The sequence below is a fragment of the Eurypyga helias genome, unplaced genomic scaffold, assembly GCF_000690775.1.
Source record: "Eurypyga helias isolate BGI_N326 unplaced genomic scaffold, ASM69077v1 scaffold28563, whole genome shotgun sequence".
Lineage (NCBI taxonomy): Eukaryota > Metazoa > Chordata > Aves > Eurypygiformes > Eurypygidae > Eurypyga > Eurypyga helias.
The window spans coordinates 37,067-55,303 of NW_010241072.1; the positions used below are offsets into that span (position 1 = coordinate 37,067).

Sequence of the window (18,237 nt, forward strand, 5' to 3'; positions counted from 1 at the left end):
CTAAAAATGGAAAATGAACCAGGTTATTGCCCAAACTGCCAGAAATGCAAGAAAAATAAATAAACTGCATAGCTGATGGCAACAAATGGATAAAACTTTCCTTTCGTTTTTGGTTTAAATATTTTAAAGCACAGATAGTGATGACAGTCAAAATTTGGGTTAGCTTTTCCAGAAGTTATTTGAATTTCCCGCTTCACTGATCTGACAGATCCTTCTTAAATTCCAAGAAGATTTAGGTGCCATAGTAAAAAACAGGCCTTTTGTTAACACCTCATACAGAACATTCCAAAATGTATTAGCCACTACAGAAACTTCAGACCTAATTATTTTCTATCCGTTGAGCCTTGTGCAGTGTTGAGTCCTCAGCAAGAGATCAGAGAAGGAGCTGTTAAAATGCTTTTAAAAATGGAGAGAATGATGAAGCGAGCAGGATTTAGAAGCAGACTATTCCCTGGAGAAGCCGTCTCAACGGTAATTCTCTCCCGATCCTTTAGGAGGGGCTGCCCTAGAGTTGTAGCAGCAGTGCATGGTTAGGAGGATTCTAGTAGACGCTTTTTTCCTCCCCAGTCCTGCGGTTCATCCATCGTCCAGCCTTTGCAGCCTCACTATGCAATCAGGAATGGCCAGGGCCTTTCTGCATGGCCAGCATCCAGACAGGGACACACTGCTCAGGGAATCCCTCCTGCCTCTCCTCTCGTAGGATGATGAGTCCACTCATTTCAATGAGGCTGTGGAGGATGTTCAGGTCTCGGATCACACTACTGTCCAGACAATCCAGGATACAGCCCTCCCTGGCTACATTGTCCTTGAGAATGATAACACCATTATCCTTCAAGCCATTCTGGCACCGGATGAGAAACTCCAGGAGATCTTTATCTGTTAGATATCCTACAGATGAAAAGATGGGAAATAGATCACTATTAACCATTCAAACAGACTCCCCCTGTACACATCAGAATGGTGCCTAGATCTGAGTCTCCGCACGCTGTTTGTTGCAGGGAAAGTTCTAGTCCCGCCTGGTTTAATTACGAAATCTCGGGCCAATCGACGAGCTCAGCGGTTACAAACTCAAATCAATATTTAGGATCCATATTAGTAGTAGCAACAGATGTGGACAGAAGGCAATGGGAACAGTGGAGAAAATACTGGGTGCTGAAGGGTTCTTTAATCTGGTGGTTAAAGCCATAATAAGAATCAGGGGCAGGAAGCTGGAGCCAAACACAGTCGTACTGGAAACAAGTGACAACTGTTTAACAGTGTAAGTAATTACTCATTGGAAACTACCAACAGAAGTGGTGTTTACCACCTCTTGAATTCCTCAAATCAAGCCTGGTTGAATTTCTCAAGATACGTTTTAATTGAACACAAACTACTGGCTCAGCACAAGCGTGAAGGAATGAATATAAAGCCTTAGGATATAGAGTAAGTCAGATCAGATAATCTAACGGTCCTTTCTGTCTTTTAATGCTACAAACCTCCGTAAATTTGTGTAACATTCTGTACTCAAAGGAGTTCTGGATCAAAGATCCAGTGGGGAATGCAAGACCTTCCAGACTGCCAAACAAACTCTTCATATTACCCCATACTCTCGTGATTTCCGCATATACCGTGTCCATTTAAAAATCGTACTTTTTTCAATGTGTCATTGAGATTGTGGTTTCTATCCTTCCTTCTCAAAGAGCAATACTTCTGTTATGTTGACATCAGCAGTGCAAGGGCTCAGGGAAGAGCAAAATGAGAACCCTCACATGTGAAATAACTAAAATGAATTAACAAAGACAGGTGGTCCGAAACTGAACGGAAAACTTGAAAAAATAATTGTTTGTATCTTCTAGTCAAAATATTTCGTTTTCTTGACGGAAGATTTAAACGTTTATAAATGAAAGTTGTCATTTCAAAACCACATTTTGACATAGCATGTCAGGTTTCTTTAACTACTCCCCCTCCAAAAAAAAAAGAAAAAAGACCCAAAGCCTAAGGCTGAACCTTTCAAGTTGAAGGAAAATGGTAATTTCTATATGAAATGTAAACTTGCATTTTTTAAAATAAAATAATAGCCTGGGCTCATATAAAACAAATCAAGATTGCATCAGCAAGATTCGCTGAAGCTTTTTAACCTAATTTGGCTCTTAATTTTATCTTAATTTAGCTTTCAGCCTAGTTTCCTAAGAAAAGGAGACCCTCACAGTGTTGCTCCCTAGCAGGCAGTCCTGCCCTTTCTCCACCAAAAAGCATGGAGCTTGTTGGCTTATTTCAAGACAGGGGTAGTGGTTTGATTAATACTTAAGATCACTACATATTTCATTGGGATTGGTGGGGGAAGGAGATGGAGATCTGTGTCTGTGCCCTTCACTAGCAGCCACATCGCTGATCAGCATGGCCTCAGACAAGTCTAAGCTCATTCAGTCTCACGTTGACTCGGATTTGCTCTAAAAATGAGGCAGGAGCTACATTTACTGCCATGACTGCAGTAATGACTGCAAGAAAAGCAAAAATACAAAGGAAAATGATACTGTTCTGAAGCCATTTGCTTGTACAGCTACAAAGACCTGTTCTAAGAAGCTCCGTTTCATTACGTTTTAAGACTGTGTGTAGAGGACAAATAAGTGTTCCTGAATCAAACCATCTCCTATGCTAATCTCTCTACATTTATCTTCCTTTTTGCCTAGCAAGAAACTATCTCCAGGGTTTTGGAGAGAAGGACTTGCCCAGGCCTCCTCATGCTTTAGATGACTTTGTCCAGCTGAAACTGGCACTAAGCTTCACAGACCAGGAGAAATCCTTTCTGAAGGACAGTTAGGCACTGCAGCAGATTTTGTAGCACAAGTGTGGGTTTTTTGGCGAGGACCATAGACCGCGTTATCCGCCAGCCTGATGCTCTCAGTGCTGCAGGGCATTCACTGGGGTGGCGGCAGGAGAAGCAGGTACTTCTTATATGAGGGGGTTCTGTGGGACATAGCTAAGTGAACCTGTTTGATAGGCACCAGTGCATGTGCAAGACATGATCTGGGTTATAGTTATTGGTGATTTCACTATGGCTTTTTTCAGATTGTTTCCTGAAATACCCCCAAGTCTGGATAATCATCGGATTCAGAAATCTCTGCTCACAGGTGAGGCCAACCCTGTGTATCTGTCTGCAGCACTGTCTACCAAGGAGGATTTCTACTCAAGAAAACCCAGGCTTACTCCTCAGCTGCACCTCAGCACGCAGACTACTCTGTACCTGCCTCCAGAACGTGACCTGAAAAAAAACAACTTGATTAGTACTCCCCTGTGCGTGTGGCTGGGGAGAACTCTCAGAAGCTTCTGGTGAGGTTTTCAGGAAGCAGTTCCAAAAATTTGAGAACCTCCTTTTACAGCTGCACCATTCTTTTAACATAAACTTTAGCAGAGGCTGTGCAGTTCTCTGAGACGCTGGGCTGGATGAATCATGCTGAACTAACCTGAAACCCACTGGATCCAGATGACATCATATCTTTGTGGGGCTGGAGTGAATTCCTGAAGGCTTTTGCAATAGTACATCTCTACTCTGTCCTCCTTGCCCTGCAGGTAGTTTGGGACCTCAGCCAGGAAATTCTCCATCATATCCACCAGCTCCACGCTCTTGAAAACTGGTAACAGGACATGCTTGCTGATACGACCTATCCCAGAGCCGCAGTCCAGGGCACGGTTGGTGCCAGCTTTCCCCACTCCCTGTGGGATACAAGAAAATCATTTCAAACCTGAAAAATACCACCCGAAAGATCACAGCAACTCTGTTACCTGCTATGGCCCTGAGTCCACCAAGCCTCGTGTCTTGCCTCTTTTATTTGTGCAGGGCTGTTGCAAGATTGGTAAGAGTCTGGGACAGATCAATACAACTTTGGGTACCCAGGAGCTGCACTGCTATGTTCCCAGGCTGCTGGTGGTGGGATTCCTCACTGCAGCCCTGCGTTTATTGCTCTGCGCTATGTTTTTGCTTGGTATAAGAAGAGACATACTCTTTCACAAGCTCTTAGCTTTCTCAGAAGACCTACTTTGTAAAGTCCTTGCAGCTTCATCTGTCAGACATTCATACCTCCCAGGCAACCACGTGACTAGATAAGCCCCATTCTGAGCCCTGTAAAGGCCTAACAAAAAAGGAAGCATATAGGAAATACTGCATGCAAGAAGTAACTTCTGCAGCACAGAACTCCCAAGGTGCCCACGGACATCTCCTCAGACACACAGCATCCTTGGGATCAGAGTGCAGCTTTGGAAACAGGCTGTGTTTGAACCAAGATCTTGGAGTTGTAGGTAACCGATGACAACTCCAAGTTTGGACTGGAGCAAATACAGAATTTTTTTTTTTAGGCACAGAGACAAGAAAGATGATTGAGTACATTTTGCTTAACTGCCCTTTTTTTCTTCATAAATATCATCTCTGGACAGAGATCAGACATGAAAAAATGTGGCACAAAGGCTACATCTATGAGAAAATAATGAGTCACTGTAAAAGGAGCTTATAACGAAAGCTGTATTTCACCCCTAAAGCTTCCATTCTAGCTATAAAAAGGCTCTTAAGAGCCTGCTGCTGTTCTGTAAAACAGAAATTTTAAGTCTGTACATGCACTGACTGTGGGATTGGAGGTCCCCTGGCCAAAGTTATCTGTTAAACAAATATATTAAAAGCAAATGTAAACACCTTTTCCCTGTCCCCTGGAACCAAGCGTTGAAGTGAAAGCTACAGGCCAAAGTTGCTATTGCAACTTCATTGCTCTTAGAGCAAATAAGCCTAGGAAGAGTCTTGCTCTTCCTGCTTATTGGGAGCCCCCTCTGTAATGACCAAGCATAAATCACGTAACTCACCGCTTTTTTGGCCTTGCTTCAGTGGGTAATTCAGTAGATTATTAAGGTCAAAGGACAGTACTGTCAATGACATGACTATGAATAGCCCAGCTGAGCATCTGGTTACACGGAGTAACTGTAGAAAGAGCACAAGGACCTCAAAGGCTCTCACCAGTCTCCAGGGCTGCTGGTCCCAATTTGTATACCTAGGAAGATTAATCTCCCAATGTGTGCAAGGGTCCACAAGCCTTCAGCCCTACTGGGCTCAGGAGACGACCTGTTTGTAGTTAGGCAGAAAATGTGGGCCATTCTTCACTCACCAGCTGCACTTAGGAGCATGTGGCTTTTACTGAGGACCAGACTAAGCCGTAAGAAGGAGTTCAGGAAAGAAGGAGCTGTGTTTTGGATCCCTACAAGGTGGATTTCCATACTGGTTCCTGGCAGATACACACAGGCCTACACTGATGTGATTAAGTAAAAATCTTTTGAGAAAGCTGGTGAGAAAATGGGGATTTACCGAAACAACTAACAGGATTCAACAAAACCCCATAGAACTTCTTGGACAATTGTGTTTCAGAGAACCTGCAGTCGCAGTACCTCACTCGAAACAGGGGGTTCATCTCCCATGACACGTCCCAGCAAGGACCTCTGATGACACGTCCCCATTTGCCATCGAGAAGAAGGAAAGAGAACAATCATGGGAGATGAAGGTTGACCCCACTCTTTGCTGAAAAGGAGCAAGTGCATCAGGCAGTCAGTCGAGAAGCCCGGTGAAGCACCACGGCTCCGTCTGTAATGAAAACGTTGACATAATTCCATGTTCAGCTAATATATTTTCAGTTTGGAAGTGCTCAGAGCTTTGACAAGGTATTAACATTTTCTTTGGAAGGCAATCATTTTCCCAAAAGCCTAATTGAGTTGAAAATCAGACTCCTTATTTAAAAAAACAGTAAAAGTGAAAATTTTAAGCCAGAACAGGCTTCAAAATTTAAGACTGACTGCCCCTCAGATTACCTGCTTCCCATTACTCAGAATCACTAACGTTTAGGATACACACACCCCCAAAAATTTTTCTGTAAAGCTAAATAGGTCACTCACAAATTTCCTTAGGGATAAAAGAGCTGTGAAATATGCTCCTGATGCTACTTCAGGTCTTGGGAGGGCAGGAAGGCAGCGTAGATAGTATGATAAAAAAGAAATCAGAGTTCAATAAATAGGGAAAACATTTCTTTCCAAATTAAAAAAAAAATTTTTTTGAACAACATCTCTTCTACCCCCCAGATGAAGCAGGAAAAAAATCACTTTTGAGAAGCTTATCATTCAGCAAGTAACTAATTAGGCAGGTAAACTGGGGGTTTAGGGCAGAAAGGGAGCTATAAAGTTAATATAATCTCCGTCTGTATTATTTCACACACCTACAGCTCACAACTGTTCCTGAATTAATGGTTTCTTTGTTTTATTTCCTTTTTTACACATTACCTCCGGATTAGCCACTTGAAAACACAGTGTCCATGTGGAGATCAAGGCTCTAAACTGGCATTAATACACTGCCATAAATATGCCGTGCTATAGCTCTGCTGATAACCCGTCAAGTACGACTGTACCTAAGACAGCCTATAGCTTGTCTGTACAGCACTCTTGGCTCGAGTCATGTTGCTCTTGGTTTGAGTTCTGCCCACACACACATAAAACCTCTTAAACTGAGCACAGTGGCACTTTCAACTCAGTCTGACTTGCCTGGGAAGGAGACAGGCTAAAATATAAGTGAAGTCCTTAGTCCTTTCTGTAATTCCTTCCATCTGCCCAGGCAAGATAAATTCTCCAATGGTAAAGAAATCTGTAGCTCAGTTTACAGTGGTGCTAAGAATCATGCTAAGAAATGCCATACATGAAGGTATGCAACATCAGTCATGTAAGGGAAATGTCACTGTGTGGCATTTCCACACCAGCCAAACTCACTCAAGAGGGGTAATTTGAGTGGAACTGGGCAACTGTGTTTTAAGGAGCCCTAGTTTTGCCAGAAAATAAAGTTTTGGAAGAATAAAACTCTCTGTGAAATTGATATTTTAAATCTAGAGAATAGTTATAGCCAAAACACATGGGAAAGAATGTTGCAAATGTCAAGATATTTCTTTTTCACGACTTTCAAGGAAAAAAAAAACAAACCAACTTGTCAACTCTCCATTTCTAAACAACATTTCTCATTTTGGAACTGACTTACATCTTGAAAACAAAGGGAAAAGTTCTTCAGAGGGTAAAACAATTAAAAAATTAAGTGAAATATGTCCAGTTGATTTCAAACTCTTTTTTTTCTATTTTCTGATTTTGTTAAACTTCTCTTTAAAAAGGAAAGCATAGTTTGTATTAGGGTGAAACAAATTGCTTTTTTCTTTCTTGATTGCCTTATTGGACAAAAAATATTTATTCAGAGCCATAAACTTGGGAAGACATAACTGCAATTAGCTTTACAGTAAAGTTACTACTACAGAAAGCCAGTACACCTCTGTATCTGGTTGAGTGGGAATCAAATTGCAGTAATTAAGACAGGAAAATAAACCATAAGTAACATAACCAGCTGACTGTATCTCAACAGAGGACAGACTTTAACAACCCAAATCAAAATCAGCAAAATTGCAGATCCCTTTCTGTTCCTTTATTTTTCTTGTCTGATCTTGGCCATTCAGACTATCCTTTCTATCCCTGGCTAATAATAGGAGTAGGAACTCTGCTCTGGAGTATTCTGTATCTGTCATCGCACCTGATGCATTGGGTATGATTTCTCTTTGGCACGTGAAACACTGCTACGGACTGTACTTCTTTCCTTTTCGGGTCTTGGAGATGAGGGAGCGTAACAGTGCGATACAAGCCTGCCGTTCAGGATACTGAATCTACACGATGACTAGGAAGCGTGAAATCTTTCCCTTAGCACACGTGTACGCACCACGCAAATTCCACAAACGTCCTTAAAACAAGACTCAGGTAAAATTTAAGGAATGTGCCTTGGGCGGGCTCTAGGCTTACAAGCTGCATTTCATTTTTTCTGAAAATGCCATTTTACCACCAGGTTCAGCTGCTTTGCTGAACTTGCTTTCTATTTTCTTATTTTGTGTCTGTAGAAGGCCTGATGGGGCAAGGCTCTGAGATGTTGTGAAGCCTTTTTGCATTAGCATTAATACAGATGACCGCTCATTTCCAAAACGTAGCTGTTCACTTGTGTTTTACCGGCTCACTGCCCCAAAGGCCTCCCTCTATCAGGTACGGCAAACTTTGCCACCAGTTGCCCTTCACTGCTATGCAGGATTTATGTCTCTTGTCAAGCCACACTCATTTTCCATCCCAATCCATTTAATCTGCCCTTTTTTATACACAATATCTCATTAACCTATTGAGGGTGGTTGTTTTTTTTTCCCCACAGTAGATCATTAAGACTAAAAAAAGGCCATCTGGCTATCCCAAATTTGTACATTTGAGCAGAAAATGAAAGCTCTATGGTAGCATTATATAGAACTAGTCATTTAGTGAGCAGGAGAACTTAAGTAATGTGTTTTCCTGCAGCTTTGTGGATTCTTTAGCATCTAATACTGTTGTTGAGCTAATTTAGTGGGCTTTCCCCTGGGAAGAGGGAAAGGCAGTCAGAAAACCATCTTTTCCTGCTGGAAAAAAAAAAAAAAGGCCACACTTTTAAAGATTTGCAGATTCCCAAAGACACATTTAGGCATCAACAGGACTTTCAGCAACCTAAGTGCCAAAGTGATATTGCTGTTGTATGTGCTTTTAAAATCCCACTTGGCATCTCTTTGCAACTCAGGTCAAAGCAAACCTTTGAAAATGTTTACAGACCTTCACAAATCTGCCTGCAAAGGTCCCCACTGCCACTGGAATGTTCAAGAAAAAAGTATTTTTCCTAATGGGTACTTTATTCTGTAGAGTTCTAATGCAGGGGGGAGGGGCAGAGGGCTGGGTTTTGTTGCAGCATTCTCAGAAATATCTATAAATAGACAAAACAGAAATTTGGCATTTAGTCTCAGCTACTTTCCCAAATGGACTGCAGGAATTTGCACTGACAAATCTCCCACTGAAGGCAGCAAGGATTTTATCACAGAGGTCCCAGTCCTGCACTGAGAATTAATCTCTCACCCAAACACAGCTCTAAGAACTCCTTGCACAATGCAGCTTTGGAGTGTAAGAAAAGGATGCAAAACAGGTGAATAGCGACATTAAGGCCAGGCAAAACCTGTATTCAAGATGATGCATGACCTGGCAGAATACTTTACTAGACCCAAGGACAGTTTTGACCTGTGACTGCACACCAAATATGACACATGGTGCCATTTAAATGATATGTGACTGGGCACAGTGCATGTCATTTATGACACATCACCACTGTTTCTTGCAGAAGATGGGATTAAATGACTCACCCCAACAAACTTCCTGAGAAACTCCCTGGAGGATTCAATGTCTGTATTGGAGAGCTCAATGTAGTCTCCCATCATGCCCTCTTCTGTGGCTGGCACCTCCCGGTAGAAGTGTTTGGCCCTGGCGTAGAACTGCATCTCCCCATTGATAACTTGACTTGTCAAAGCGTAAAGTTTCACTGCAAGCAGATAAATCACTATTTTATTGTTAATGACAGATATTTCTGGTTTAGCTTACTGCTCTGGAGGCACGACAGCAAATTTCTATAAACTTAGGTTGAGCCTTCAAGTCACCAAACCTCTGTTTCTAAAGCAAAGGTGGAAGGAAAGGTGTTGGATTTAATCCTGCAAGACCTTGGAGGGATACAGCCCCCCCTTGGGCAAATTCAGTGCCTCCCAGGCTCTGACATCGTTTTTGTCATCACACACTGTTTTCATGTGAGTGAAAAACCATTTCAAGTCTGAAGTGAACATGCATGCCGAAGGAAGCAAGGCGTTTGATTTGCTCCCAGAAAAGCTGCGGGCGGCATTTATTGCTAGGCAGGGTCATCGTTTCCGCTATCACAAACGTAACTGTTCTGCAGATTTCCAAAGACGCTTTCTAGCCACCGACAGCTGCACGGAGAGCGCACCAAGAAGAGAGTGGATGAATGAGGGAGGCACTTGCTCTGGTTTATTTTTAGTGATACTGTACAGCCAGTGGCACTGCAAGTAAGCTGAACCAAAGAGCAGATGGTTGTCTTGGGCCTAAATGAGTATACAGGGAGGGGAGACAATTTAGAAGAGACAGTCCTAAATTTTCATCTGTCACAGATCAAGGAGCAAGATAATCAGTGGGTGATATACTGGAAAGTTCCTGTCTGCCAGAGGCATGCATGTTCCTTTTCACTGCTTGGCTATTTTGCTGGTAATATACAGCAATCATAAGTTTGAAGCTGTTTAATTAAAACCTGTGAGCTTTGCTGAGGAAAGGGCTATTTTCCCCTATTCTTTAAAAAAATCCTCATCCTGGGTTTTTCTGTACTCAGCGTACATCGGCATATTGAAAGGAGCTGATGTTTTGCAGCTCCGAGGTTTGGATTGAGGCAGCCCATAAACAGTTTGCTTGGAAACCAGCACCCCTGACCGTCTCCTGTGCGTGCTGAGGCGTGTGGGCACTTCCCTGTGTGTCCAACCGACCTTCCAGCAAAAGCACAATTACAAGCCTGTCTGTCAGAGCTAAGCCACAAGGAGAGACAGAATCGCACCGGGAACGAGTCTTTGCGAGCACCACCCCCCTTTTGAGGGGAAAGCTTTGATTCTAAAGTCTAAATCTTTCCTTTAGGTCCCAAATCTACAGTGTGAAGACCCAAACCCTCCTTTTCTAGTGCAGAATGCCTTTTCTTAGGTTCCAAATCTTCTGTTAGTGTCCAAATCATCATTTTCTGTTTCCAAAGCCTTATTCATGTTTCAAAGCTGCAATTTAATGGTCTGAAGGCTCAGGTGAGTTAGCAAGATCTCTGTTTTAGATTCCAAAGCTGCCTTTTGATTTGCCAAAGCCTCGTGTTAAGGCCCCAGAGTGGCTTTTTTAGGATGCAGACAGTTGTTGCTACGATACAGGCATCCCCTTGAGTGCCCAAACCATCCTTTTGATGTCACAAAGCTTCATTTTTACCTCAGACTGTTCACTTGTAGAGGCCATGGCCTTGATTCTGTGGTTCAAGGCCTCCTTTCTAGGGTCCAAACTGTCATTTTTCAGGTCCAAGCTTCTCTTTATAACTTCAAGCCTTTGCGAGCACCACCTTGCAAGCACACCAGCAGCGTGAGACCAGCTCTGCCGCAGGGTCCCAGCATGCTGGAGGAACCAGAAATGATCCAGCGGCAAACACCTTTTGGGTTAATAACAACAGAAAGGGAGAGCTGCCTGCGTGTTGCGTACACAGAAGGACCAGGGAGCAGTGCTTTGTCACTGCGTCTTTAAAATTCCACGGGAGCGCTGCTGGTCACTGCTGGGAAGGGTCTGAACAGGCCATGCCTTGCTGAGGCCAGCTGGGGAATAGGAATTATGCTCTCCACGCAGAGGATGAGAGCTAGGCCGGAGGCCCCAAATCTAAGCCTGGAATGTATTTATTGAGGGCAAGCAAGCTCAGCAGGGAATGATAAGTGTGTGCCTGCCCATCCTCAGCAGGAGAATGACATTTTGGAGGCAAATGAGGGGGGGACAAAGGAAGTAGGATGGGGAATAATTACCACCAAGGACCACTCAGAACAGAATAGTGCTATTGGGTTACACATAAGCAGCATGCCCGGCATATCCTTCATCCAACAAAAGCAGCATTACCAGCCCCTCTTGTCATCACCTGCTTAAGTCAACTGCCGAACGGATACTATTAAAGCTTTAATCCATTACACATTTATGTTATGCCTGAGAAATTTATACCACAAGAAGCACTGAGACCAGCAAGGGTCAAACCTGGGAGTTTTACACACTCCACTGATTATATTCACACACTCAGAAGAAACCATTTAGCTGAAGAAATCAATATGAAGGGGGCAACAGCCAATCCCCAGCACAACTTGGCCAGGGTGGCTCCCAAAGCCTGGGAAAAAGACTCCATTGGTGGCTGTGATTCTTCCAGTAAACTATCTCCTTCTTCCCCCAGGAGCGGTATCATCCTGTTTCCTGCGTGTTTCTTTTTTCTCCATTTCAGATGCCAGCCTGTCTGCCAGAAATGAACCCCTGCACCCTGGCTTTGTACAAGAACCCAGTGATGACTTCTAGGGCTTGTTTAACCGACCTATCAAGGGACAGTGATTTATCCCATTTTGCTAGATTGAAGGGAAAGGCATTTATAGGCTGTCTGCACACTAGGACACGGTGTTGCAGGCAGCTGGCAGCATGAACAACTCAGAGTCCTTCTACTCAAAACATGAGCCTGACCCGAGGCAACACATGGGGAGGATATGCTGTTCAGGATATCAGATCTGTAGTGTGTGCTCTCAGATTTCTCACTCAGAACCAGTATCAGCCTTGCAGAATGCCTGCTGGGACTTGCATGCACACACCAGCTGACTGAGGCTCCTCTGGGGCCAGCGGGGGCCCCAGAGCCCTGCCTTACACGCTGGCATCCGAAACCAGCTCTGGGTTAGCACCCACAGGGGCTTCTCTCTTGCATCGAACTTTGCAAATACCTTTTTATGCAAGTGTCCCACCTGAGGATGGAAGGACACTGGCAAACGTGAAGGGTGGCACTGTACCCAAAGTCTCCTGCAGCCCCACAGTCTCGCTCACAGAGTGTGCGAGCTCTAGAGATGATTTCCACCTCCTGCTTCCTCAGCGTTACTCCACCCTCTCACGAATTCACAACACTGCCAACTCTCCCAACTGCACAACCCAATTTTCCAGACACAGCCAATCAACCTCACCTCTGATGTGCCTCGCAGCTGTGCCTGGCATGCAGGCTCCAGCAGCAGGCCCAGAGGGAGAGGGAGCTTTGCCAGCTTGCAGGAATCTACCCCAAAAGAGAAGCGCGAGGAGGCACACCCATCTTTGGTGGCAGTTAGCATTGCAGCTCTTGTCCAGCACGCCTGCCCCTCATCACAGGACCAGTCTCGCCAGAGGCATCTCCCTTTCCGTGAGCCATGTGGGACCATCTTGTGCATCAGGAAATGAAATACTTGTGAGGTCTGTTATGGAGACACAGCCTGATTTCAGTGAACTTTGTGAAGTAGGGCATAGGCAGGATAGGATGATGAGGGCTGCAAGTCCCTCAGACATTGGGGCGGGGGGACAGCTGCCTTTCACAGTCAAGGTCTGCAGTGACAAGGCAGGTAACTTGTAAGGTTTAAGGTTAGAAATGTGTTTCTAGTAAAGTAAGAAGAAACTTTTCTCATGGCACATTTGGTCTCTCAGCTGAATCTGCTCTCAAGTCCCCCAGGGGGAGATGGTTAAAAACCCACTGCAAAAGCAGGCAGAGAACAGGAACGAGCTCCCTTAGAGGTCACTCCACAGTCATGAGATGTTTGTTTTCAGTCACCGCAACCAGTCTGGATGCAGGGGTGACCTACAGCTAAATACTAACCCCTGAACTACACAGAGAGTATCCACCTGAGCCCTTTGGCCCTGCAAAGTCCAAACCATTATCTCTAATATTTTCTTACGAATCAGTTCAAAATTTTTTTTCCCAGTGCGTCTCTGGAGAAATGGACCACCCAATACGTATAACTGAGTGCAATCCCAACCTGTGTTAGACTCTCTTATAGTTCTCGGTTGCAGGGTTTACTCAGCGAAATTTCCCTGGCAGAAGTAAATGATGCAAGTAATTTTTTTGAAGTTTTTATTTGTGAACATTATTTTGTGGCTCCAACTGCTTTCTGCAAGATACTGAACTAATTCCAGTCTGGCTGAGTACTCTCTTTTAAATGCAACATCTGCTTTGTGCATCAGTTGAAAAATAGTTGTCTGGGTGTAGGGTAGAATTCACCCCTCCACTGCGGTCCGAGAACCACTTAAATACTATTTTACAGAGGATGAACATCAACTCACCCCCAAAGCAGATTTTACTTACAGACACAAGCCTCACACAGGGGAATATTTGTCTCTATGGACCAAACATCTGAGTTTTCCCCTGCAGATCTCACCCCACGGGCACTGAGTCCCACAGCTCATGTAAACACACGCATAATTTCCAGATTCTGAATAGCTCCATCAAAGTCCCCTGGGATTAAGGGCATTCACACACATTTAAGTACATTGTTGGATCAGGGCCTACAGTTACTCATGTCTTTTATTTATAAATGTTACTCAGGGTCTGTAAAAGTGACATGTTTCTCTTTAATAGGCTGTGATACTAAATATGCTCAGCTCTAATTAAACATGCCTAAGTACCACTAAACTTAGCAGTGGAGTAGGGAGGAGTCTGGAGTTAGCAGAGCTTGAAGCAACCTTTCTACCTTGCTGACCCTGGGCTGCACTGCAAGTGTCAACGTCAGGCTTGATTTCAGTGTCATTATTCATGTTTAGGGTTAAGCACATGCTTAACTACCCATTAGGTCACAGTTTTAGTTCTGCTTTTAGTTTTTTAATACTGTTTACTCATAAATCTCTGCATCTAGTCTTGAAGCCTGAGAAGTTCAGTTCAGTTCTGCTCAGTTCCACTCGGAACTGGAAAATGTCATTCTGCAGAGATGTTCAGATGCGCCACATTCTGTCGTCTCCATCACCAAGAACACTGGATCACAGGATAATCCAGGTTGGGAGGGACCTAAGGAGGTCTCTAGTCCAAACCTTTGCTCAAAGCAGGGACAGACATGAGGTCAGAGGAGGTTCATTGGGACTTTATTCAGCAAGGTTTTGAAAGCCTCCAGTGATGGAGAATTGTGCGACCTCGCTGGGCAACCTGTTCCAAGGCCCCACTGCCCTCACGGGGAAAGAGGTCTTACTTATACTGAGCCTGAACTTCCCTTATTTCCATTTATGGCCACTGTTTGTTCTCCTCCAGCCTCACACCACTGGACAGAGCTCAGCTCCATCTTCTTCATGATCTTCTTGTAGGTACAGCTGATATTGGGTTTTTGTGAAGCTGTCTCTTCTGGCTGAACATGCCCCATTCCCTTAGTCCCTCCTCACAGGGCATGTGCTCCCATTCCCTCACCACCTTGGAGGTCATCCAACTCACTCCATGTCATTTCCTGCGTTGGCAGTTCAAGACTCCATGCGTATGGTCTAATGACTGCTGCATAAAGGGGGATAATGACTCCCTCCATCAACTAGCTATGCTGTTGTTAATACAGCCCGGGACACTGGTGGCTGCCTTCACTGCTGGACACGCTGCTGGGCTGCTGTCTACCAAAACCCTACCAGCAGGGCTGCTCCCAGGCCACCGCTGCCCCTGTTGTTGTTCCGAAGGCTCTTCCTTTCCAGGTGTAGGACGTGGCATTTGCCTTTGAATTTCAGTGAATTTGAATGTCACTAGGTTCCCAATGTCTCTTTCCTCCAGTCTCTTTTAGGTGCCTCTGGATGGCAGTCCTGACACAGAACTTGCAGACATGTCCTGCTAGTTGGCCATAATCTGCAGATGTGAGGAGCAAGCAGTCCTTCACCTCCTCTAGGCTATTGATAAAGATGTTAAAAGGGATAGGTCCCAGGACAGACCCTGGCAGTACTCCACTGACCTCGAGATCTGACCGCAGCTTCCTGAGCCAAATCACCCAACCCCTTTTTTACCCATCTGATAGTCCACCCATCCAGACCGTGAGATCCTTAACGTGCTGTGAAGTTTCCTGGATGTTTATTCACAGCGCACAAGCTACCCCACTGTACCTGTCCTCACATACGCTTTTACTCCCTGACAATAACCACGGAGTAACACACATACTGCATGTTCACAAGAAGGCTGGATTCTCAGTACCTCTTCCACAGAGTCAACCTAATTTGGGTATGCTGGCAATAAGCTTGAAAGGTCTTTTATGAAGTTTTAATGATTCAGTTAATGAAAAACCTGGCAGAGGGGATCTGATAGGAACATTTTATGAAGCTTGTTGGCTGGGAATGGAAATTCAAATAAAATTCAGACATGAAATAAAAAATAGTTTTACAGGAGTGAAGCAATTAGGCCTGGGAACAGCTTAAGTATAGACTGATGGATTCTCAGCCCTTAAACCAAGGTATTTCTGTCTTCATAAATATACACTGTGAGCCAGTCGTAAGTTACAAGCATGATGCAGGAACTTTCATGTGAAATTCTAAGCTAGATGCTCATAATGGTACCCTCTAGCCTTAAAATGGTCTGTTAGCACTTAGACTAACAGCTACGTTGTAGGAAATCCTCTCAGTTTCTAATACGGTGTGTTTATTTTCAAAACAAATGAAAGAATAACATTTTCATAGACTTCTTGAGATTACATCGACCTATAATTAACTTCCCTTCCTTTCCATCGTTACAGCTACCTACCATAAGGGATATGAGTCTTTATCTGCCATGTTCCGTTTTAGATAGCAGCAGATATTGCTGGATGTGAGAGGCCACATCAAAATGCTACGATGACACAGAAATGCCTTTCCTTTTTACAGGACTCCTCATGAATTCCAGCATCTTGAGCAGAGTTCTCACTGAGGTCTGTATAATTTCACACAATCAGGTAAGATAATCCACTCACCTAAATGGATCTTTCAACGAGGAGGGAGCCCTCAAGAATTCACTGTGAAGAGCTGCTTAACAGGTTGCACTGACACATACTTTCCATCTTCAATTCCTCCAATTGTAACACTGAGTGAAGGCTGAATAATTCTGCTTGAAAAGTGACATTCTAACATAACACTGACTGAAATCGAACTTACTTTTTAGCTATGTTGTCCTGGGGAAATTTTGTTTCTTATTCAGGGTCAAATTTTCCTAAGGAATGAACATTCATTTTCTGCATCTAAAAAAAAGTCTTGGTATCCTGTACCAGAGACTTCCACTGAAATTTGGCTATAAACAACCATTTTGGAAGCATTTTCCTGCCAGATAACAAACAGTAGGTTAGACAGTTTGCTGCAGAGATCTGGATTACAGAGACTTTTGAAAAAAAAAAAATTAAAAATCATTACCTTTCAAGCCCTTGCCCAAAATGATACATATGACAAGGCTAAGACACACTGAATGACAACAAACCAGCTACCAGGCAACAGAAAGTAAGGTCTGTCAGCTCCGCCAGTTTTGTATTTGTCTGTCCAAGTACCAGATCAATGCATGCTGTACTGAAATGGTGACAAAAAAAGGAACCATCAGCCAGAAACTAAACTTTCTTTCACTCTTGTGGGTTTTCTCTTGGCCACCTCTAATGGTGTGGGGAGTATTTAACTAAAACAACAGGGTACTGAACTAGAGGGAGCTGAGAGAGTGAGTACCAAAGGGTGTAGCTAGCACGGTAGTCTCTCTACACATGCCAGGCTTCTCAGAACTACTACGTACTGTCATTAATGTGTCTGCACTCCACCATCTAACATGATACATCTTTCCAGAGCATGGTCACACACGCACACAGACGCTCCTGCCCACCAGTTACTCACCCAGGGGAAGCTTTTCCAGCAGATAAAGGTAACTCTGAAAGAAGTCATTTCGGATCGCCTTATGCAAGACGAAGGACATGCTGTGCCGACAGAGTTCTTCATCTGTCTTGTGCCAGCGCGACTTAAAGGCCAAATGTGCTGCTTTATATGCCATGTTGAAGAGGTTTGTGGCAAGGTAGACGGTTGGTGTAGCTGGTGTTCTCTGGAGGACCTGTCCTTCCAAAGAGGCAGAGGCAGCGTCATTTAAGTTGTGGCGATGTGCTGTCATTCTATATCGGGGTGTGTGCCTGGAGCAGTGCAGGGGGCGGGGGCGGGCGCGAGGGAAGTGAGAAATGCTGGCTGTTGGCACTGGCTCAGAGCAATCTCTGGAGTGTCGCCCTATGAAACGAGCAGGTGCTGCAAAGTGATAAAAAACTCAACCAGGAAATTGCTTAGCCAGGGTAAAAGTATATCTACTCCAAAAAAGTGTGGCTTTAATTCAATTACACTTTTCCTAATCTATTCAGCCTTCACTTCAAAGGAACTCTGATATTATCCAGGATCTCCCATCTCCCTCTCTGAGATCTCACAGGGTGATTTTGTTTCTCTGTCTCTCCCTTGCTATTTGTTTTTCAGTCTGGGGCACCCAAGAGAAAGACCAGAAGACAGAACATGGATACGGCTCTACATTAAACTGTGTGTCCTAATAAATTGTGATTACATCAAGGAAAGAGAAAGCAACAGATTTAGCTTCATGCTTTGACTGTGTACGGCAGGGCAAGCCACTCTCTATGTGCTACAGTCTGCCTGTTGAACTGGTGCATCACTCATCAGCAGAGGCTAGCTGGAAGAAATTGCTGTCTGGGAACACAGGAATGGTAAAGCCAGAGAAGGGTAAGAGGTTTTGTTTTAGCTAATAAAATACCCAAAAGAACAAAAGGAAATAAACTGCCCATTAACAGATTGAGACAAATATATTGGCTGGAAAAGAGAAGTAGGTCCAGG

At 44.0% G+C, this 18,237-nt stretch overlaps 1 protein-coding gene across 1 annotated transcript; it reads right to left on the minus strand.

The window, feature by feature from the left end:
- Window positions 1-613: 613 nt before the first annotated feature.
- METTL11B (methyltransferase like 11B) lies at window positions 614-17,496 on the minus strand. The gene is made up of 4 exons (XM_010148638.1): window positions 17,254-17,496; window positions 9,225-9,400; window positions 3,444-3,693; window positions 614-888 (listed from the first exon to the last, which is right to left on the minus strand). Exons 1-4 carry the CDS (start codon window positions 17,405-17,407, stop codon window positions 614-616), a joined length of 855 nt encoding a protein of 284 aa, XP_010146940.1. The 5' UTR covers window positions 17,408-17,496.
- Window positions 17,497-18,237: the final 741 nt, after the last annotated feature.

Excerpts from the sequence above, each read along its gene's own strand:
- METTL11B (XM_010148638.1), bottom strand. The coding sequence starts at position 17,407 with ATGGCATATAAAGCAGCACATTTGGCCTTTAAGTCGCGCTGGCACAAG. Across the intron at positions 9,401-17,253 it reads GCTGGAAAAGCTTCCCCTGG|TGAAACTTTACGCTTTGACA; the intron begins GTGAGTAACTGG and ends ATCTGCTTGCAG. Across the intron at positions 889-3,443 it reads CTGGATCCAGTGGGTTTCAG|GATATCTAACAGATAAAGAT; the intron begins GTTAGTTCAGCA and ends TTTCATCTGTAG.